At 39.1% G+C, this 24114-nt stretch overlaps 1 protein-coding gene across 1 annotated transcript in view; it reads left to right on the top strand.

Annotated features, from left to right (window-relative positions):
- fam50a (family with sequence similarity 50 member A) overlaps window positions 1-24114 on the top strand; it is a 43446-nt gene that overhangs the window by 7472 nt on the left and 11860 nt on the right. Inside the window, exons 2-6 of the mRNA XM_060893494.1 lie at window positions 10605-10689; window positions 11157-11256; window positions 11372-11496; window positions 16362-16438; window positions 17602-17668. Coding sequence (XP_060749477.1) covers window positions 10605-10689; window positions 11157-11256; window positions 11372-11496; window positions 16362-16438; window positions 17602-17668 — 454 coding nt within the window. The remainder of the gene's footprint in view (window positions 1-10604; window positions 10690-11156; window positions 11257-11371; window positions 11497-16361; window positions 16439-17601; window positions 17669-24114) is intronic.

Below are 24114 nucleotides of genomic sequence, written 5' to 3'. Positions count from 1 at the left end.
CTGTTATAGCGCTACCAAGTGGCCATTCGCCGTGGTTTTTGAACTGTGACCTCAGTTTGACCTCTTTCACATGTGTCCCAAGTTTGGTGTTGATAGCTCATTTAGTTCTTGAGTTATTGACATTTTAGTAAAACTGGCTCCTCACAGTCCAAACGTTTTGGGGCCCCTTAAGGACACTGAATCAAAATTTCGACTTTTTTTTGATAATTATTGGCATTGAGACTCCAGGGTGCTGAAGCGCCCCAAATTGTCCGATTCCGCTGAGATTTTGGCCCTGAGTAACTGTGACCAATACTACCATCTGACTAAGTTTGAGCTCTCTAGGCCTTACGGTTTGGGCTGCACGACCGTTTCTAGGGCGGAATAATAATAATAATAATAATAATAAAAATTCGAACAAAAACAATAGGTTTCCAGCGCTTCGCGCTTGAACCCTAATTAAAGCTGCAAGCAGCATTTCCCGGGTTCAAGCATTTAAGGCCTTTGGATTGACATGACAATATATGTCATGTCATGCTACAGAGGGTGCCACAACATATGTCATGTGAAGTACTCACCCGTCCAGTTTTCCCTAAAATAAACAGTCATATCCATTAGAGATGAGCCGGATACTCGGCTGAAACGAGTATCCGGTACGGATAAAGCACTTCTGCCGAGTACGAGTATTATACGAGTAATACGAGTCAATATCTGTGCTCGGATTGAATGAAAATCATCACTGGGTAGCTGATTGTGTCAGCGTTCTGTGATAGGCTAGTCACAGCACCCCTCCCCTACACACATACAGATGTATTGTGTTGCTGTGTCTCGCTCTGCTCATTCACAGTCACACACAGAACAGCTCTCTGTCTCTCTCTCAGTCACTCGGGTTCGCGGGTTTTTTACGTTAACGTTTAGGGTTTCTTCAGCTTTTTACTTCGGGTTGTAACGTTAATAATATGTACTTACTAACCAGTAGAGTTCTGGTAAACGTGGGTTCGTTCAGACATGGTTGGTGCTTGCTTGGTAGAATGTGACTCGCATTGCGTCTCTGCCTATCGGAGATTTTTTTTTCTTTTTTAAACCTTCAGCTGTCTCTAACCAGTAACCAGACACTGTGTGTCTGACACGTTTTTGCTGTATTTCATAAAAACATAAAGGTAGTAAGCTAGTGTTATAAATATTACAAATTAATTCTTACCGGTTAAAGCCCCGCCCATTTCAAGACAAGCCCCCTACTTCTGGGTTAGGCCCCACCCACTCCGAGTCAGAATCAGAATCTTTGCCTTACGAGTCAGAACAAATTGGGTTTTTGGACTGTTGGTGGCGCTAGAGGGCTTTTTTTTTTTAAAATGGCTGTTTTTAGTGATTTTTCCGTTATAGCGCCACCAAGTGGCCAATCGCCGCGGTTTTTGAACTGTGACCTCAGTTTGACCTCTTTCACACGTGTCCCAGGTTTGGTGTTGATAGCTCATTTAGTTCTTGGGTTATTGACATTTTAGTAAAACTGGCTCCTCACAGTCCAAACTTTTGGGGCCCCTTAAGGACCCTGAATCAAAATTTCGCCTTTTTTTTTCGAAAATTATTGTCATTGAGACTCCAGAGAATATTACTGCACTGGATTGGTCTTGATCAGGCGAAAAACCTAGGACTAGTTAGCAAAAGTAGGGTTCGGATAAAATGCGCTATAGCAAAAAAATTTAATGGCGGAAATGAAATTGGAGATATACGTTTTTTAAGTCATGAGACAAGGATTCCAATGATATAAAGCACTTGAGATTTGGACATAGGGGTTTTAGGGGTTTAGGGTTTATGGGGACAAACACGTTTTGGGGTGCTGAAGCGCCCCAAATTGTCCGATTCCGCTGAGATTTTGGCCCTGAGTAACTGTGACCAGTACTACCATCTGACCAAGTTTGAGCTCTCTAGGCCTTACGGTTTGGGCTGCACGATCGTTTCTAGGGCGGAATAATAATAATAATAATAATAATAATAATAATAATAATAAAAAAAATCCTAACAAAAACAGTAGGTTTCCAGCGCTTCGCGCTTGAACCCTAAAAATCCTAACAAAAACAATAGGTTTCCAGCGCTTCGCGCTTGAACCCTAATAATAAAAATCCTAACAAAAACAATAGGTTTCCAACGCTTCGCGCTTGAAACCTAATAATAAAAATCCTAACAAAAACAATAGGTTTCCAGCGCTTCGCGCTTGAACCCTATTAATAATAATAATAATAATAATAATAAAAATCTGAGCAAATACAATAGTGTTCCAGCGCTTCGTGCTTGAACCCTAATACAAATCAGAACAAATACAATAGTGTTCCAGCGCTTCGCGCTTGAACCCTAATAATAAAAATCCTAACAAAAACAATAGGTTTCCAGCGCTTCGCGCTTGAACCCTAATAATAATAAGAAAACTAACGATAACAATAGTCGTCTACGCCCCTTCGGGGCTTGACCCCTAATAATAATAATAATAATAATAACAATAATAATAATAATAATAATAAGAAGAAGAAGAAGAAAACTAACGATAACAATAGGTGTCTACGCCCCTTCGGGGCTTGACTCCTAATAATAAGAAAACAACTAACGATAACAATAGGTGTCTACGCCCCTTCAGGGCTTGACCCCTAATAATAATAATAATATGGTGAAGAGACTGCTCACATGTAAATGTTAATTATTCTCCACAATTATTAACAATGATTTGAACAACAATGGTGGAAGGAATATTCTCAAGTAATTTAGTCTTTTTCAAAAAAATGTTCACATTTCTGTGCACCATTTTTAGTTTAATGTTCTGGTGTTTTCAATGAACACGTTATCTCTTCTTTGTCTGTAAATGTCTGTTAGTGGGAAGCCTGGCACTGCATTCTGCGCACCAGTGTACTGTAATCTGGTGAATAATTTGACACTGCAAGTCTGAGTGAGTCTTGTAAATGTGCATCAGTAATGCGTGTTATGTGTTTGTTCTTGAAAATGTTCATTTTAGAAAAGGCTGATTCACAGAGATAGGTTGAACCAAAAAGGCATGCAAATTTCATAGCTGCTGTGCATACACCACTGTACTTTTCTGTGTCCACAAGGCACCGAAAGTTTGATGCAGACTGATGGGCTTTGAGGTGGAGGTCATTTTGCAACGTTAGGATTTCTATCTCTACCTGTCCAGCATCCAATTTGAACAGAGCACTTAGTTGCTCAGCAGTGCGTCCCGCAAATGAGACACACACACTTTTCTTTGACTGACGTAAAAAGAACTCTTCCTCCCAAACACTGTGAAAATGTTTTCTGTCGCTTTTCTGCCATTTTTTGGGGGGTAAATCACAACTAACTCCTCATCGTTGCTGCACCACTTCCTTGTGTCAGGAGTCGGACGTGACGTGCGCAATATTGATATTTGACTTTAGAAAAGGGTTCATTATATACATAAAACATTTTTGTTTTAATTTTTTTTAATTAAATAAAATGAAATTAAATATCGTCATTTTAAAATCTACGTTAATGCGAGCGTTTTTTATTCAAAAACTACAGCAAGAAAATTTTTTTAGGCGTAGCTATATTTTGACCAGTGCTATTTTAGAACGTTTATAACATAATTTAGGGCGCCTTAAGTGCTCCTTGCGGGCGACCAGGTGCCCGTGGGCACCGCGTTGGTGACCCCTGCCTTAGCGGATATCGGTGTAGTGTATGAAATAGGCAAACAGCTTTCAGAGAGAATGGGTTGTCATGTTCACACATGCATTTATTTATTATTTATTTCATAAAATCTCAGCGTTTTGCGTCATATAATCGCACAGGCTTGATATCGTGATTGCGATATGATTAATCGTGCAGCACTAGTAGTCGTGTAAATTGGAATGCGTCTACTCGCCCCAAGACCAAACAATCCCAATCTTATCTGGTTTTGGCTCCCCTCAATCCCAACACCCCCATCCCACACCTTCGCCGCTTTGTACCGCCAGTCTGACAAGCGTGTCTGTGACCAGCGCCGAAGACAAAGGCTGCAGGACCTGATGGCTGCTTGCCTGTGCTGAATTACCTCCACCCCCCACTCCCCTCCCCTGTTGCAAGTCGTGTGTTTATGGCGTACTGTTTATGTGCTTATGTTGCTGAGGTGTTTTTTCCTGTTCCCACACTGTACTCCCCACCGGAGCATAGTCTGGGGGTTGTTTTTTTTTCTCCTCCCTTCCCTCATGTTATGCTGTATTTCTTTTCAGTTCCCTGTCTTCCTGTCCTGTCCCGCCCTTGTCATATTGTATGTATTGTATGTATGGACAGGTTGATGGCTAATTTCGCTGGTACCTGTGACCAGTGACAATAAAGGCTGCTACTACTACTACTTAAGGCTGTGCAATTGGGCAATTATTTGAAAGGGGTGTGTTCAAAAAAAATAGCAGTGTCTGCCGTTGACTGTACAAACTCAAAACTATTTTGTACAAACGTTTTTGTTTCTAGGATTTAGCAATCCTGTGAATCACTAAACTAATAATATTTAGTTGTATGACCAGTTTTTTAAAACTGCTTCACATCTGTGTGGCATGGATTCAACCAACTTGTGGCACCTCTCAGCTGTTATTCCTCTGAGTTGTCCTCTATAACAACTCAGCTGTTATTATATACTCTATGATTCTTTAACAACATTCCACAATTCATTTACATTTTTTGGTTTTGCTTCAGAAACAGCATTTTTGATATCACCCCACAAGTTCTCGATTGGATTGATTGAATCCCCACAAGGTCCGGGTAGTGGGCTGGCCACTCCATAACATTTAATTTTGTTGCCTTGGAACCAAGACTTTGCTCGTTTACTAGTGTGTTTGGGGCCATTGTCTTGTTGAAACAACCATTTTAAGGGCATGTCCTCTTCAGCATAAGGCAACATGACCTCTTCAAGTATTTTGACATATGCAAACTGATCCATGATCCCTGGTATGCGATAAATAGGCCCAACACCATAGTAGGAGAAACATGCCCATATCATGATGCTTGCACCACCATGCTTCACTGTCTACACTGTGTACTGTGGCTTGAATTCAGAGTTTGGGGGTCGTCTCACAAACTGTCTGTGGCCCTTGGACCCAAAAAAGAACAATTTTACTCTCGTCAGTCCACAAAATGTTCCTCCATTTCTCTTTAGGCCAGTTGATGTGTTCTTTGGAAAATTGTAACCTCTTCTGCACATGGCTTTTTTTTAACAGAGGGACTGCTGGGATTCTTGAAAATAGATTAGCTTCACACAGACATCTTCTAACTGTCACAGTATTTACAGGTAACTCCAGACTGTCTTTGATCATCCTGGAGCTCATCATTGGCTGAGCTTTTGCCATTCTGGTTATTCTTCGATCCATTTTGACGGTTGTCTTCCGTTTTCTTCCACGTCTCTCTGGGTTTGCTCTCCATTTTAAGGCATTGGAGATCATTTTAGCTGAACAACCTATAATTTTTTGCACCTCTTTATAGGTTTTCCCTTCTCAAACTTAAGAGCGTGCATATCATGAATGCTGGGTCTTATTTGTTTTCTGAGAATCTGCAGCACCTACTGGTAACTTGTTTGCCATGTAGCAATAAAAAATATACTAAAAACCTGGATTATTCTGGTTAGTCACATTGTACTGCTATTATTTTGAACAATACTGTAACTGATCAACTCTGCCGCTGTGACATTTTCAAGTTGCACTGGCAAAGCAGAAGAGGCCACACTGGTTTTTAAAAATGCTACCAAGAGACTTCTTTGCCTTTTCCCTGGAGGGCTGTGCACTTTGAACGGCTTCTGAACGGTTACACTGAGATCGCTTCTCCTGCCAGATAGAGATCCACTTCTGCCCGACAGAAAAATTGCCGTATGCTTTCCACTACTGGGTAGAGACGCCATTCCTTGGGCCTCAGCCTCTGCCTTGACTGAATGTCTGCCAACCTGTTCATGCAGACTTGAAGTTAATTTGTTAGATTAATTTGAAGTTAAGCTTAGAGCATATGACACTGCAACTGTGTCATCATAAACTTAGCAATGGTGATAGAGTTGGAAGTGTTCATAGTTGTACAGTGAGTACAGCAGGGGGGCTCAGGACACAGTCCACAGCCTAACTTTACCAGCCAGCACTTCATGACTTTTAATACTTTTTGTTGATGTTAGCACCGCTAGGTCCTTTCAGCTGTCTGCCAGTGAAGTGTCTGCATTTTCTGTTCTGGAGAATGGTGTTTTTTACTCTAATCATTTGCAGTCGCTGTCACAGTTTCCTCCCTTAGGACACTTTGCCTTCCTCACTGCTTCACACACTTTGTAGGACACAGCCTTTTGCTTGAAGTTAAAACATTTGGAGGAGAGTTCTGTCTGCTCTGTCTATATACAGTTGTGCTCGAAAGTTTGCGTACCTTGGGATAATCTTTTTAAAGAAAACATGAGTGAAAAAGCAAAACAAATGTATTTTATTTCTTATAGGACTCAGGTTTGAGTCTGCCTTATGCCTTGTTGACTCCTCTCAAAACATGGACTTTATGGTTGTGACTATAAAGTTCAATTTTGATTTTATCACAAAAACGACTACTCCAGAAACTGTGAGGTTTGTCTAGGTGCTGTCTCGTGTACTGAATGGGTTTTTTTTGTGGCATGGGCACAGTAACTGCTTTCTCCTGGCAACTCGACCATGCAGGTCATTTGTGTTCAAGTACTTTCTTATTGTTCTCCTTGAAACACCACCACCACTTTTTTCTAGAGCATTCTACATTACTCTGGAAATTGTTTGTGGGTATTTCTTTGCATCCTGAACAATTCTTCTGGCATTCTTCCGTGGCTTAGTATCAACAGAACCTATTTTAGGTTAGGTTGTAAAAAGGAATGCAACCATTATCCTTAAATAAGAAACAGTCATATTTTCTAAATAAATGGCAATGTTTAATAATTTCTTTCAGGGAATTCAGGGTATTTGAGCACAGCTCCCACACAGTCTTGCTGTGATTGATAAGGGGGATAGAGTTTGCTTCTCTTTCCCAGAAAGGTGTGGTATATTACGTCTATGTAGTATTGTTCCCCTTTTGTTTAAAAATAATGTGTTGTTCCTGTGGCTTGTTTTTATGGAGATTTTCTTTAAGTGAGCAGTAAAATGGCTTGTAATTTATCTAAATTTAAAGGATGTTGCATTATGAATGTGAATTATACTCAGCACACAGATACGTTGTAAAGCTATAATCTTAAATCCATAAAGCATCCAGTTTCAAGCTGAGAAAAGCATGAGAATCAGTCAGAGGAATTGGAACAGACACCAAGTGAGTTGGCAACAGAAAACAACAATTGATGAGTGGAGCATAATGAGATCTCTGAATCTTCAATCCAAAAACAACAGTCATTGATTTCACCACCAACATTAACAGGGCAGGATTAAAGGTATCACAATCCATTGTTTCAAAAATACTTTAAGGGAAGCAATATAAAGGTACTACCATAAGATGCAGAACACTTATCAGCATTAAGAATCAGAAGCCAAGATTGAAATTTACAAAGAAGTACAGTTACATTCTCCCAAACATAAGGGAAGGTCAAGAAAGGGTCTGCCCATGATCCAAAACATACAAGATCCTTTGTGAAACGTGGTGGAGGTACTGTGGTGGTTGAGGTTCTGTTGTTTTTCTTTCTGCTGTTTCAGGCTGACATGTTCAATGTCACCATTGGGTTCTTACTTTTTCAGGACAGCAACAATTTCAAATTGTTGTAATTGTTGTCTTGTATCTTTTCGAAGATATAAAATGGCTGTTTCAGGCTGACATGTTCAATGTCACCATTGGGTTCTTACTTTTTCAGGACAACAACAATTTCAAATTGTTGTAATTGTTGTCTTGTATCTTTTCGAAGATATAAAATGGCTTGAATTTCATGCTTAGATAATTTTTGGTCTTCATGTTAATTTTTGTTTTTTTAATTACAAATACTTCACATTCAGAACTATTAATTGTTGAAATTAGTTGTCTTAGTTGACTATTAGTATTATTGAAAGAATTCTGATCACTTGAATCCTGGGGCTGTTTCAAGCAAAAGATGGTGATCGTTACAGCTAGATTTCTTATACAACTCAGAATACCTCATCATCTTTTGCTTGAAATATGTCAATAAGATCAAAATATGAATGAGATCATGGGTCAAATTGTCTTGATCGTTACAGCTAGATGTCTTATACAACTCAGAATACTTCAAGACAATTTGATCCATCATCTCATTCATATTTTGATCTTAACCTAAAGGTATTCATTGTATGAAAAACAAATGAATTCTAATTGTCCATCCAAAAATGTTTCTGGGGGACTGTATATTTTAAAATCACTCATAGGGCTGGGGTGGCCCAGTCTCTTCAGCAGAGCCTGCCTGGTAGCTCAGGATCCAAGACTTCCTCTTGCTTGAAGACAATATAAGTGGTTGTGCTCGGAAAAATCAACTATATGGAACAAGCCATCAGACAAAGCTGGTAGGCTCTTTTGGACATGCATTAAATGGCTACAACCCAAAATGGTTCAAACTGTGGTTCACTGTTTCAACTTGTACCACTGTTGAAAAATACGTTTCCAATTGTTGGTAGCTTCAGGATATTGCTATTTTTAGGTAGTTTTATTTGTGCAGCAAAGAATGCATCAGTCTGCACTTCACTTAACAGCTGCACATAGGATGCACATTACCAACTTCAATGAATTTAAGACTGCACTGTTAAAAATAAAATCCAATAAATTGGTGCAATTTATGTGCATATGTAGATGAGCTAATAATGCAAATGAACTGAAAAAGCAGTGTAGAAGGATTGGATGATCGGGCTACAACACAACTTGTAACCAGCCGTATTTGTCCACTGTAATAACATGGTGTAAATTAAATACACATGTGGACAAAATTGTTGGTGCCCTTCAGTCAATGAAAGAAAAACTCACAATGGTCACAGAAAAAACTTTAATCTGACAAAAGTAATAATAAATAATAATTCTATGAATGTTAACCAATGAAAGTCAGACATTGCTTTTCAACCATGCTTCAACGGAATTATTTAAAAAAATGAACTCATGGAACAGGCCTAGACAAAAATGATGGTACCCCTAACTCACTGCAATCAGACGATTCCTGTAACTGTCAATGAGACTTCTGCACCTCTCAGCAGGTATTTTGGCTGACTCCTCATGAGCAAACTGCTCCAGTTGTTTCCGGTTTGAAGGGTGTCTTTTCCAGGCGGCATGTTTCAGCTCCTTCCAAAGATGCCCAATAGGATTGAGGTCAGGGCTCATAGAAGGACACTTTAGAATAGTCCAATGTTTTCCTCTTAGCCATTCTTGGGTGTTTTTAGCTGTGTTTTGGGTCATTGTCCTGTTGCAAGACCCATGACCTGCGACTGAAAGCTTTCTGACACTGGCCAGCACATTTCTCTCTAGAATCCCTTGATAGTCTTCAGATTTCATTGTACCCTGACACCCTTTGCCAGATGCAGCAAAGCAGCCCCAGAACATAACAGAGCCTCCTCCATGTTACACAGTAGGGACAGTGTTCTTTTCTTTATATGCTTCATTTTTCCATCTGTGAACATAGAGCTGATGTGCCTTGGAAAAAGTTCCATTTTTGTCTCATCTGTCCATAGGATATTCTCCCAGAAGCTTTGTGGCTTGTCAACATGTAGTTTGGCATATTCCAGTCTAGCTTTTTTATGATTTGTGTCCTCCTTGGTCATCTCCCATGTAGTCCACTTTGGCTCAAACAAGGATGGAAGGCCGCGATCTGACACTGATGTTCCTTGAGCATGAAGTTCACCTTGGATCTCTTTAGAAGTCTTTCTGGGCTCTTGTTACCATTCGGATTATCCGTCTCTTTGATTTGTCATCAATTTTCCTCCTGCGGCCACGTCCAGGGAGGTTGGCTACAGTCCCATGGGTCTTAAATTTCTGAATAATATGTGCAACTGTAGTCAAAGGAACATCTAGCTGCTTAGAGATGGTCTAATAGCCTTTACCTTTATCATGCTTGTCTATAATTTTCTTTCTAATCTCCTGAGATAACTCTTTCCTTTGCTTCCTCTGGTCCATGTTGAGTGTGGTACACGCCATGTCACCAGACAACACAGTGACTACCTGGAGCTCTATATATAGGCCCACTGACTGATTACTAGATTGTAGACACCTGTAATGCTATTTAGCGGACACACCTTGAATTAACATGTCCCTTTGGTCACATTATTTTCAGTCTTTTCTAGGGGTACCATCAATTTTGTTTAGGCCTGTTCCATGAGTTTATTTTTTTTTAATAATTCCGTTGAAGCATGGTTGAAAAGCAATGTCTGACTTTCATTGGTTAACATTCATAGATTTTATATTCATTATTACTTTTGTCAGATTAAAGTTTTTTCTGTGACCATTGTGAATTTTTCCTTCATTGACCGAAGGGTACCAACAATTTTGTCCGCGTGTGTATTACATATGTATTACATATATCAGACAATTGCTCCTTCTGTCACACCCTCAAGCCCAGAGGCAAATATTTCTTTAGCAGATTAAATCTGAGAAACATCATATTAAACACGCACACACACACCTTGATATCATTGTGCAATTACTATAACTTTTTATTTGTTTATTTATTTATTTGCTTTGCTTTTCAGGACAACATTGTGAAATCCAACATTGATAAAAAGTTCTCTGCTCATTATGATGCTGTTGAACAAGAACTTAAATCAAGCACTGTGGGTAAGTAACATTCAGAGTGTGAAAATAAGTCTTTGCACTGTACATGCAAATCTCTCCGTGTGTGTGTGCCAATCATTGATTCTTGTTAATATGTTTAAATGTGTTGAAAGCAGGAAAATGAGCAAGTATGTCAAAGTAACATCTGAGGGACTTTTGATAAGGGCCAAATTGTGGTGATGAAAGTATTGGGTCAGAGCGTCAGATCCTACAGGTCCTTAATCCTTATATGTTTTTTTCTTCCTCACAAGACAGCAACAGCACATAATAATAATAATAATAATAATGTGTGAAAAGTGGGCAAGTCCTGGTCCCTGAAAATACTGCAATAGTTTCTAAAGTTTGCTCATTACACATAGATGGAACTCTGTACAGTAATCTTAACGCAGAAGTACATTCAAGTACAATTGTGATGTATTGGGTCTCGCTTAAGTTTAGTTTGAGGCTGCTGATTTTATTTTTTTTTTCAGGATTGGTGACTTTGAATGACATGAAAGCAAAGCAAGAAGCCCTTGTAAAAGAACGAGAAAAGCAGCTGGCCAAGAAGGAGCAATCTAAGGAGCTACAACTGTGAGACATTTACTTATAGTTTATTTATAATCTTTATTGAAATCCCTGATCGATTTCTTGAAAATTGATTTTCAGTTCAATCTAATTTGACCTTGATTTGGTTGTTCTGTTTTAGAAAATTAGAGAAGCAGAAAGAGAAAAAAAGAAAAGAGGAACAGAAGAGAAAAATTGCTAGTTTGTCTTTCAATCCTGATGAAGAAGGGGAGGAAGATGAGGAAAAAAATGAAGAGGATGAAGACGGTAAATTATTCCAATTTTTAGTGGTATAAATACAGTATTTTTCTCTCAGATGGAGGTCACAAACTACCCTTGGTCAAAAGATATATCTCTCAATGTATTCAATTTGCCTGTGTATTGGGCCCAGGTGACCTCAAGGTGGCATTGTAGTGCAAAAATTATGTTGGCAAACTGAGTAGATATTAGATTTCATTTGTGAAACCTTCACATTTTGACATTCTAAGTCAGAGGTATTCAACTAAAATTTAAAGAGGTCCAGTAAGAGAAAATTTCTTGAAGCAAAGGTCCGGAAGATCATAATGTCTAACTAGTTAGTGTGATATATATTTAAGCAGCCTAGTAGTTGTATCAACATCTGCAGGCAATCAATACCTGACTTAATTCGTGAATAAATGTATTTTGTAAATTTTATAAATGTACCTGAATAAATTCAGTACAATTCAAAAACATTTTGACAATATTTATTGTCACGTAACATAAAACTGAACATATGTATGATTGTAGATATGTATAACGTTCTCTCATTAAATAAATGAAAGTAGGGCTACATTTCAAAATAAGAGAAAATAAATAAAATGTGAAAATTCTGTATGTTTAAATAAAGTGCTTAACTTTCCCTTTTATATCCCACTTTTTGCTCAGTGAGAGAACTGAGCTCTAGCTTGGCAGGATGTTAAGCCTGGGCATGAATGGAGTCAGGGCCATTCTCATACACATGTGGAAGTGCTCATTAGTGACCATGGAACAATATTTAGTTTTGATTATGTTCATTGTAGAGAAAGCTGCCTCGCAGTTATATGTAAAGCCAAACATGGTCAGGATGTATAGGGCTACTTCCCTCAGACCTGGGAAAGCTGTCTCAGGGACGCTGTCTTCAGATTTGAGTAGTTATGTTTTTTCAAAACCTGTATGTTTTGTCTCATAATGGCGTTTCACATATAAGTGCCTTATAAGTCACTTTTAATAAGTGCCACGGTTTCTGAACATATGAGACACACTGGTTTAGTGTGAAGTATGAACAGAAATCAGTCTGTCCATTCTGGATTAAATGCTCTATTTTCGCTGTCCACTTTTCTTTTTTTGGAGAGCGCCATTTGTTCTTTATTCTCCCTTTCTCCGTCTCACTCGTCTGTTTCTCTCCCTTTCTCCGTCTCACTCGTCTGTTTCTCTCCCTTGTTTTCTACATGTATCTTTCATGTGTAACTTTACTCTAATTCTCTCTCCTCTGTCTTGCGCTGTTGAGTCGCAGTGTTTACTACAGGAATGCACAGACTTGAATGGCTGAGTGGTATCACGTGGGATGGCTTAACCCGCATGCAATTGGTCTGTGCATTTCCATTACCTTTACCGTAAAGATTGCAAAAGCTGCGCCTAGTAAAATAGAAGCGTTTTAAAGCATAACCTTTTGTTTTGGCCGTAGGTCCGTACCCGGACCACGGTCCGCCTGTTAGTGACCTCTGGTTTAGATGGACACTACTGAAGCAATGGTGTGCAGAGAGTTTACAAAGTATGCATGGTACAGAATCTTATTTGTTGAAGGGTTTCAATTAGGAGTGGGGTATAAAAGATTTCCCAACCATTACATGTACCATGGGGCACATACATAAAGAAAATTGAGCACCATAGTGATGTTGCTTCAAAATTATTGGGACAAGGGAGACTGCCAAGAGAACTATAGCAGAACAATAATGGAGTATAGAAAGGAGCTGTAGGAATAGCTGCAAGTACTTTCTCTCTGCATGTGATACCTATCTCTCATGTTTTTCTACATGTCTGGGTTGCCAGCCCTTTCTCACAATAAACTATAAATTCCACTATATCACCTCAATCCATGTGGCAAAATGTTCCAAAGGTTATGTTTGGTGCAAAAGCATGTCATGAAAAGAACACCATACCTTGGTGCAGCGTTGTGGCAGCATCAGCCTTTGGGACTTTTTCCCTTCAGTTAGAACTGGGGCTTTTATTAAGATGGTGGGAGTCATGAATAGCTTCACATACCAGTACAGGTAAGTGCAAAGCTTTCAGGTGTCTTATAGTAAATTAAGACAAATTTGACCTTTCATCATGACAGTGACTCATACAAAGGGATGGCTGGTGACCTGAACTTTATCCAGAGACCTGGCTTCCTGTATAGAACTGAACCATTGTATACAGCCTGGCACCTAGACTTTCCCCTAAAGAACCTTTTCTGCTCTGACTGTCACAAACCCACTCCAACATCTGGATGTAGGAGGAGCTAAAAGGAAGAAATGTGGTGGCAATATTTTTAAGAAATGTAAACCTTTTTTTTTTTTTTGTTCACACTGCCAAGCTATCAAATTAGTAAAGAATAGCCACACATCCTAGGACTAATAAAAAAAAAAGATTTGAGTTATGGAACTTACAACAACACATAAGGGTGTTAAATTTGTACACAGCAAATTAAAGACATGGTGAAAATTCTGAAAGCATCTTTCCAAAGTACATGTCAGTACAAAAGTACAATGGTTTGTTACAAAAAATCGTTCTGTTTGATGAAACACAGAGAAAGATATTTGGAAACTACACCTCCTTATGTACACAAATGTCATGAAGCATGCAAAAGGGTAAAAACGCTGTTCTATAGGCTGCTAAGGCAATTGGGCCCATTTCCATTGCCTGAATAGTGGGAAGGAGTCCTTCCTGTTGACCTAGGTTTATGTCTGTAGGATTTATGTTGTGGCCTGCATGATTCATATTAGGACAGAAGAAGTAAATCCTAACAATTACAGGAGTGTTATCAGTTTTCTTCAGGAATTTCTGAAGAAGTCAGAAGGGGGTACAAGTCTGACATTGAAATTCAAGGTTTTATTTTACATATATTCTCGCTTTTTCTTTTATTATTATTATTATTATTATTATTATTATTATTATTATTATTATTATTAGAATCAATCTCTGTACTTGTATATAAATGTGACCTTTTAACATCCAGAACAAATTGTAGATATGAGTTATCATGTGATGTAAAGATGACTGGTAAGTTTTGGACAGCTGCAGAGTTGAGATGTGAGTACATATCATGATAAATGTAATAAATACAAGTAAATTATAAAAGTAAAGACCCCCCACTCCTAAAAATTTGGGCAAAACTAAAATTTGGTTGAGAAGAAATCAGACTGCACTTCCTGGTTTCCAACACATCTTAAACATACTAGCCCTACGAATCTACACTGGAGATCAAAATTAGAGAACAATTTATAAACAATTGAACAATTCTGAAATAATGTCATCTTCACTGCTCAACAGTTGAATGACTTTGTGTTCTGTCTATACCATGCTACCAGAACACCTTTTCCACAAAATAACTAAGGCATTTCAACAAAAAACATTATTTTGCAGAAAACACACTGATCAAAATTAGAGAACACTTTCAGATACCTCCCAGTTATTGGTGTTAATCTGGCACCTGGTGCTAATTTCCCTGATTATCTGTCAACCCCTATTTAACTGGCAGCCTAACTTCCAGTTTCACTGACTCTGCAAGATGGTGGACCGTTCTAAAGTGACTGGCAGCAGGTTGTCCAGATGAAGGCAAAAGGGATGACCCAATCAGCCATAGCAAGACAAGTTGGTCGTTCCAAATCTGTGATTTCAAGAATATTGAGTCTTTACAACATCACAAACTCATTCAAGTCCCCCAAGAAGGCTGGTCGCCCACGGAAGACAAATACAAGAGAGGACAGGATACTGTGGAGGATCTCAATGGGCAATCGTTTCCACACTGCAACTGGAATTGCTCACCAATTCAGTGCTGAACAGGGTAAGGATCTGTCTCGTCATACAGTGTCTCGATGTTTAAGAGCATTTGGACTGAAAGCCTACTCTGCAGTGACCAAACCTCTCATTAGCAGAAAGAATCAAAAGGCTAGATTAAGCTTTGCTGAGGAGCATGTTGTGTGGACAGAGGAGAACTGGTCCAGAGTTCACTTCAGTGATGAATGCAAGTTGAATTTATTTGGGTCCGATGGGAAACATTATGTTCGGTGACAAACTGGAGAAAGACTGAACCCAAAGTGTGTAAAGAAGTCAGTGAAAAGTGGAGGAGGAAGTGTCATGGTTTGGGGCATGTTTTCTGCAGCAGGAGTTGGACCTCTTATACAGCTACATGGCAGAGTTAAAGCAAATGTTTATCAGAACCTTCTTCAACAACATATGGTTCCTTCCCTGCGTTCATCACCCAATCAGCCCGCAGTGTTCATGCAGGACAACGCTCCATGTCACACAGCAAAACGGGTAAAGCAGTTCCTTGAAACTGAATGCATTGAAAGTGCTAACTAATGACATGGCCTGCCCAGAGTCCTGATCTCAACCCAATAGAGAACCTCTGGAAAATTCTTGGCGACAAAGTTATGGCCAAGAAACCCACTACAGTCACCGAACTGTGGAGGAGATTGGAAGAAGAGTGGACCAAAATCACACCAGAGCAGTGTGAGAGACTAGTGCTGTCCTGTGGCCGCAGATGTGCTGAAGTCAGTCAGAGCAGAGGCCTGTACACTTCCTACTAATTGCTGACTGTTGTAATCTTCAGAAAAATTTGTTGTAATCTTTTTCCATGCTACAGTCATTGTTGTTCTCTAATTTTGATCAGTGTGTTTTCTGCAAAATAATGTTTTTTGTTGAAATGCCTTAGTTATTTTGTGGAAAAGGTGTTCTGGTAGCATGGTATAGACAGGACAAAAACTCCTTCAACTGTTGAGCAGTGAAGATGACATTATTTCAGAATTGTTAAGTTGTTCTCTAATTTTGATCTCCAGTGTACCTCTGCTTATTTCAGTTTCATATATATATTGTTGTGCTATATTGAGATGTTGGCTTTTTTATACATTTTTTTCATTTCTGTTTGCTAGATACCCCAGTTAAGAAAAAAAAGCTGGGGAAGAACCCTGATGTTGACACCAGCTTTCTTCCAGATAGGGAGAGAGAGGTAAAGTAGACACTTCCCTCCCCAAGGTCTAAGAATGTATGAAGGAGAAAAGGCCTTACAACAATGAATATAACAGGACTTGCACCTTTGAGTGAAAAAGGCAATTTGATTGACATCTCAAGCAACCACAGACAATTTCTTGTACTATGCCACACTGAGATTTCTCAGTTTAAATTCATCTCCCCATTTTTATTTATCTTTATTTCTTTATTTTTCCAAGATTTTTTTATTTTATTTTAGTGTTTATGAATTTCCATAATCAGCATAGATTTACAATCACAAAAATTCTGTTAATTTTAATCTATGGTCTCTTTATAGTTTTTTGTCACTTGTCAGGATGCTTGAATCCTGCAGATCACTACTTGGGGCTCTGTAGTTTTGTGTTGGAGTGAGTTGGGTTGTGTCCACATTTGTATGTACAGGGGCTAGACAATGAAATTGAAACACCTAATTTTTGTAGGGCCTGAGACCAAATACAGCATCAGTTCATCTTGCAAATGACAGATACAAGCCCTGAACAGTGGCCACAGATATATTGAGGCATTCTTATAGAACAGTGTCCAGGTTACTATGAGATGCTGGTCAAGGAAAATGCTTCATCTAAAACACCCCAAAGTGGCTCAGTAATATACAGATCTGGTGCCTGTGCAGTAATATGTGCAGGCTGTGGGAGATGTTCAACTTTACTTTCATGTTCATTCGACCATTCTGTTACCAGTCTTGCTGTGTGCATTATCATCCTGATACCAATTTATGTATGGAACAATGTTTAAACCATTGGGAGCATGTGGTCCCCCAGAATGATTTACTAGTACTTGGTAGTGAGCATTCATCCAGCACAATACTTTGGCTTTTGGTTAACCACAAAGTCTTGCTGTCCTGGTGTCAGATGCGCCAGCAAGACATGCATCAACAATTTGTCAACTTTTGAACTCTGGCAAAACTGGCAAAATATTGTGTGAATTGTAGCATTTTATGTACTGCTGTGTTATTGCTTTGCTAATTCACTATCGCACTCTGCTATTATATATGGAATGTGACATCAGTGAGGATTGGCTTATAGGCCACACATCATTAAACGTTCAACACTATATTGACCAGTGTTTCAGTTTCATTGTCCAATCCCTGCACATGTATGTTTTTGTGTGCTTTCATGTGTTCAGGAGGAGGAAAATCGTCTAAGGGAGGAGCTTAGACAAGAATGGGAGCGGAAGCAAGAGAAAATCAAGGGTATGTAATCTAAAAATAACAATTATTGTACATATCTGGATGAAGCTGTTGTAATCAGCTATTACAATTGGTTATGCTAAGTACAATTGTATGGTGTATATGTCCTTGATTCAATTAAATTCAATTATATATTGTATAGTGCTTTTAACAATTCGCATTGTCTCAAAGGCTTTACAGAAGTATAGAAACAAAATAAGTAAATTGTAAGTTTAAAATTAAGTTACTATACATCTTTAACATCTATCCCAAATGAGTAAGCCGGAGGCAATAGAAGGAAGAGAGACTCTGAGCTTTTTGGCTGTCCTCACCATCCACTGTAGGGTCTTGTGACACGAGAGTGCAATTCTCAAACCAGGCACTGATGCAGCTGCTCAGGATGCTTTCGATGGTTGGAATGGTTGGCAAACTGCAACAGGTTTATTGAAGGCAGCAGCAGGGTCTTGAAGCAAGACAAACCTTGCAAAAGAACTTTATAACAATAGATGTGAGTGCAAGGGGGCACGGTGGCTTAGTGGTTAGCACGTTCGCCTCACACCTCCAGGGTTGGGGGTTCGATTCCCGCCTCCGCCTTGTGTGTGTGGAGTTTGCATGTTCTCCTCGTGCCTTGGGAATTTCCTCCGGGTTTCCTCCCCCGGTCCAAAAACATGCATGGTAGGTTGATTGGCATCTCTGGAAAATTGTCAGGAGTGTGTGAGTGAATGAGAGTGTTTGTGCCCTGCGATGGGTTGGCACTCCGTCCAAGGGTGTATCCTGCCTTGATGCCCGATGACGCCTGAAATAGGCACAGGCTCCCCGTGACCCGAGATAGTTTGGATAAGCGGTAGAAAATGAATGTATGAATGTGAGTGCATGGTCTGCCACATGTGCAGAGATTTGCTAATGTGACAGAAGTGGCTGTAATGTGCTTTGGTTCTCTGACAGCTTTTGCATGGAGCATTTGGTGACTGTCTCTAAGACCGTCATGTCATCTATGCACAGCATCCAATCATCACATTTTTTTCAAAACACTCAAGATCTGCAACATCAACTAAGAAAAAAGCAATTAACAAAGTTCCGATCATTAACTGGAAAGCTGATACATAACTGTGGGACTTTGTATAAGAAAGATTTGCTCCCTGTTCTAGTCTTTAATATTTGAGGTACCAACAAAGAGCCTGCACCTATTGTTTGAATCAGGCATGAAGGATCATTAAAGACCAAACGTTTTCTCACGACCCCAGGTTTATAATCAAAGCAAAACTTTGAGCCAGAGCAGTATGGATATGGTAGAGGTGATGTCATATTTTCTGGTTTTAGAAAGGCTGCATTCTGGATTAAATGGAGCTTGTTTATGCAACTACTTCAGACAACAACTGTGAGATAACAAAAGCATGAACTAATTCTTCCCTGCATTGTTTAGTAATGTAAGAAGGGCTATAAACAGTCAGTCTCTTATAAATAGGTCTGCCAGAATAATGCAGGCTTCTTGATTCTCAACTTGATACACAAAGATATGAATCATTTCCGATTTTTATTTGCCAGCGCTTACGTGGTTATGAACACCATGCATTGCAACTTATTACAGACTTTCCCGTGCATGCATGTACAAAATTACCATAATAGGCAAAATAAATCTTACAGTAACATATTTCTTATCTTAGCAAATTTCTGAGATTTTGGTAATGCATTTATTTCCTGAGTGAGATCTCTAACACTTAACACTTATAAGGTACTTATAAAGTACTCACTTTACACATGGATATGTACTTTCAGTGGATATCCTTTTAAAATTTATGCTTGATCTTTAATTAAGAACAACTTAATTGAATAACTTGTAAATATGAACAACAAAGTAAATTAAAAAAATATTTGTTTAAAAAACTAAATTTATACTAGTCTTGTATGAGCTTAAGTTTGTGATTGTGGTTTTTTTGTTTGTTTGTTTACTCAGCACTGTGAATGTTTGAGTTTGGGATTACTTGTAAGTTTTTATGATTGTTGAATTGGATATTGTATTTTGCTATAATTATTTGCTGCTATAATTATTTATATCAGTCAAGTCAATAAGCTTTTATTGTCATTTCACGCATGTATAGCTGTTGCAGTACACAGTGAAATGAGACATTGTTTCTCCAGGACCATGGCACTACATAAAACAAAGACAGAGCTTAGTAAATAGTCCTAGCCACATAAAGTGCATCTGTGCAGCCTGGTGCAAACAGTGCAGGACAAGACAAAAAGACAGTGTAGGGCAAAATACAGTGCAAACAAAAACTTCAAGACAATACACAAAAGACAATAAACAAAAACAGCACTGACCAGTGTAAATACTTTATGTTCAATCTATAATGCACTGTGTTCAGTACAGTTCCGTTCAGTTATTAAGGAGTCTGATGGAATGTGGAAAGAAACTGTTACACAGTCTGGTCGTGAGGGCCCGAATGCTTCGGGACCTTTTTCCAGATGGCAGGAGGGTGAGGGGTGTGTGGGGTCATCCACAATGCTGTTGGCTTTGCGGATGCAGCGTGTGGTGTACTGTAAGTGTCCATGATAGCAACCATCTTTTAGCCTAGCACGGATGCCCGCCCGCTTACCGTGGTTCCGCTTCCTGGAGCACCGTATTCAGCGTCCACTCTCTCGGTCCCCAGTATCAAGCGACACTGAGGACTGGAGGCCTGGTCTCCGCAGCAAGCCGAGGTTGCAAAGCCTTTCTAACTCATCTTCATGCAGGTTGCTTGTTGCACGATTTCTTTATTGTATTAATTTCTGGCGGTTGTATACATGAACACTGCTGTCTCTGGTGTCCATTTACTAGCAATAGTCGGGCTAAAAAACGTAAATAGCACCGCATTGTATCCGGAGTGGCCGCTGCGTGCTACTGCTGTGCCGCCATCCTGGATATATATATATATATATATATATATATATATATATATATATATATATATATATATATAATATATATATAATATATTGTTGATTTTTTCACTTAATATTTGCAAGTGGGTTTCACGGTTTTCAACTTTTGGAGTGTAATATTTCTTAGCCCACTGGACACAAGTAAGTTCACCTTTGCAGAAATTGTCAGACAATGACTTCCTGAAGTCTCAAAACAATTTACAAATGAAATGCATGGTCAGTTGGGTTCAGGTCAAATGATTTAGCAATTGCAAATTATTCCTCTTTTTTGCCTTTAAAATACTTTGTGTTGCTTGTGTAAAATGCTTAAGGCATATTGTCCGTTTACAGGTGTGTGCGTGCGCATGTGTGTGTGCGTTGCCCGCTTCAGCCACTCTCTCGCTACAGGGGTCTCTGAAATTCAATTCAATTCAAGTTTATTTGTATAGCGCTTTTTACAATGGACATTGTCTCAAAGCAGCTTTACAGAACGTAAATGTAGAACAGAAGATAAACATAAGGAGTAATATAGAGAATTAATATAATAAAAATTCAAAATTCAAAATATATATAGTTCACAGTGTACGTGTATATGTATGTGTTTATCCCCAATGAGCAAGTCTGAGGTGACTCAGGCAGCAGTGGCAAGGAAAAACTCCCTTAGATTGGTAAAGGAAGAAACCTTGAGAGGAACCAGACTCAAAGGGGAACCCATCCTCATATGGGTGACACTAGATGGTGTGATTCCAGATATACAATCAGACAAATGTTGTATTGGTGTAGGGATCACATGGAGTTCAGATCTCCTCTTAGTATCACAGAGTCCAACTGGAGCTGGTAGATCTGTAGATGTCTCAGGATTCTCACAGAATCGGCCTCATCTAAGCGGAGATCCAAAAACTTCATCGCACGGAAGATGATCGGAGCTGGTACAATGTCTGGGTGTCTCGGCATGGGTTGAAAAAGAGAAGAGCAGTGCAAAGGGATTAACATATCTGCTGTTCATAAAAATGTGCAGGTCTAGTGTAATAGTGCACAATATAATATAACGGGATGTATTATGTGTACGCCTGACTAAAGAGATGGGTTTTTAATCTACATTTAAACTGGGAAGGTGTGTCTGAGCCCCGAACACTATCAGGAAGACTATTCCAGAGTTTGGGAGCTAATTAAGAAAACGCTCTACCGCCTTTAGTAGACTTAGATATTCTGGAAACTACCAGAAGTCCTGAGTTTTGTGATCTCAGAGAGCGTGAAGGATTGTAACGTGTTAGAAGACTAGTTAGGTACATGGGAGCTAAACCATTAAGAGCCTTGTTCGTAAGTAGCAGCAGTTTGTAATCAATTCTAAACTTAACAGGTAGCCAATGTAGAGATGATAAAATTGGGGTTATATGGTCATACTTTCTTGTCCTAGTGAGAACTCTGGCAGCTGCATTTTGGACTAACTGTAGCCTATTTATTAAAGATGCAGGACAACCACCTAGTAATGCATTACAATAGTCCAGTCTAGAGGTCATGAAAGCATGAACTAGCTTCTCAGCATCAGATAGAGACAGGATGTTTCTAAGCTTGGCAATATTTCTAAGGTGGAAGAAGGCTGTTTTTGTGGTTTGGGCGACATGATTTTCAAAGGACAAGTTGCTGTCTAATATAACACCCAGGTCTTTCACTGTCGAGCTACTAGTAACAGTACATCCATCTAATTGGAAGTTAAATTGTGAGAGTTTCTGTGTACTGGTTTTTGGACCTATAATTAGTATTTCTGTCTTGTCAGAGTTTAATAACAGAAAGTTACAGCTCATCCAGTCTTTTATCTCTCTAAAGCACTGAGTTAATTTGGACAATTTAGCTATTTCATCTGGTTTTGATGAGATATATAACTGTGTGTCATCAGCATAGCAATGGAAACTAATCCCATGTTTTCTAATGGTGTTCCCTAATGGAAGCATGTATATCGAGAAGAGCAGAGGTCCTAGAACTGATCCTTGAGGGACCCCATAATTAATTGGTAGTAAACTGGAGGGTTCACCATTTAATTCTACAAAATGGTATCGGTCAGACAGGTAAGATCTAAACCAACTTAAAGCTTGTCCCTGAATACCTGTGTAATTTTGTAAGTGATCTAGGAGAATGTTGTGATCTATAGTGTCGAATACAGCACTAAGGTCAAGTAGGACTAATAGGGACATACAGTCTTGGTCCGAAGCTAAGAACAGGTCATTTGTGACTTTCACAAGTGCAGTTTCTGTGCTATGGTGGGGCCTGAAACCTGACTGAAACTCTTCGAGGATATTGTTCTCCTGTAAGAAGGAGCTCATTTGAACAGACACAACCTTTTCAAGTATTTTAGACATAAATGGGAGGTGTGAAATAGGTCTGTAATTTGATAGATCATTTGGATCTAAATTGGGTTTTTTGATGAGTGGCCTAATAACTGCCAACTTGAAAGACTTAGGGACGTAACCTAAAGATAGTGAGGAGTTAATAATATTAAGAAGAGGCTCACCAGCTTTATTTAACACTTCTTTCAGTAGTTTAGTTGGAATGGGGTCTAGTGAACAAGTTGTTGATTTAGCTGTGGTAATAAGCTTATCTAACTCTTCCTGTCCTGTACTTGCAAAGCAATGTAGTTTTGTGTCTAGAGCCTTAGGTGAGACTGGGTCACTAGAAGCTCTCATATGTTGAGTGTCACCTATTTTATTCCTGATACTTTCGATTTTATCAGTGAAGAATCTCATAAAATCCTCACTACTGAACTGTGATGGAATAGTGTGTTCAGATTTCTGGTGTTTTGTTAATCTAGCCACTGTGCTAAATAAAAACCTGGGATTGTTCTGATTATTTTCTATGAGTTTGCTCAGGTGCTCAACCCTGGCAGCTTTTAGAGCCTGTCTATAGTTGGACATACTTTCCTTATACGCAATTCTAAAAACTTCTAATTTAGTTTTCCTCCACTTTCGCTCGAGGTTACGGGTCTCTCTCTTGAGGGTGTGAGTATGACTATTATACCAAGGTGCAAGCGTTTTATCTCTAACCTTCTGTAATCTGATTGGGGCAACAGTGTCTAATGTGCGAGTAAATGTAACGCTTATGCTGTTAGTCATTACATCTAGATCGTCTGTGTTTAAGGGTACAGTAAGAAGTCCAGACAGATCAGGCAGGTTATTTGTGAATCTGTCTTTAGTGGTCGAAATAATAGTTCTACCGAGTCGATAACGTGGTGAGACACAGTTAGTCTGTTCTACAGGTAGTGTGTACAGTATGAGGTAATGGTCTGTGATGTCATCACTTTGAGGAATGATATCTATATCAGTGACATCTATTCTGTGTGATATTATTAAATCTAGTGTATGATTACGACGGTGAGTTGCTCTAGTGACGTTTTGTTTTAGCCCAAGTGAGTTTAGTAAGTCCATGAATGTGAGTCCTAACGCATCGTTTGTGTTGTCAACATGAATGTTAAAATCTCCTACAATTAATGCTTTATCAAAGCCAACCAATAGGTCTGACAGAAAATCTGTGAATTCTCTAAGAAAATCCGTGTAGGGCCCTGGTGGTCTATACAC

Source organism: Tachysurus vachellii, chromosome 19 (assembly GCF_030014155.1).
Source record: "Tachysurus vachellii isolate PV-2020 chromosome 19, HZAU_Pvac_v1, whole genome shotgun sequence".
Classification (NCBI taxonomy): Eukaryota; Metazoa; Chordata; class Actinopteri; order Siluriformes; family Bagridae; genus Tachysurus; species Tachysurus vachellii.
Note: the sequence above shows the minus strand (reverse complement) of the source record. Positions and strands in the feature narration are given on the sequence as shown.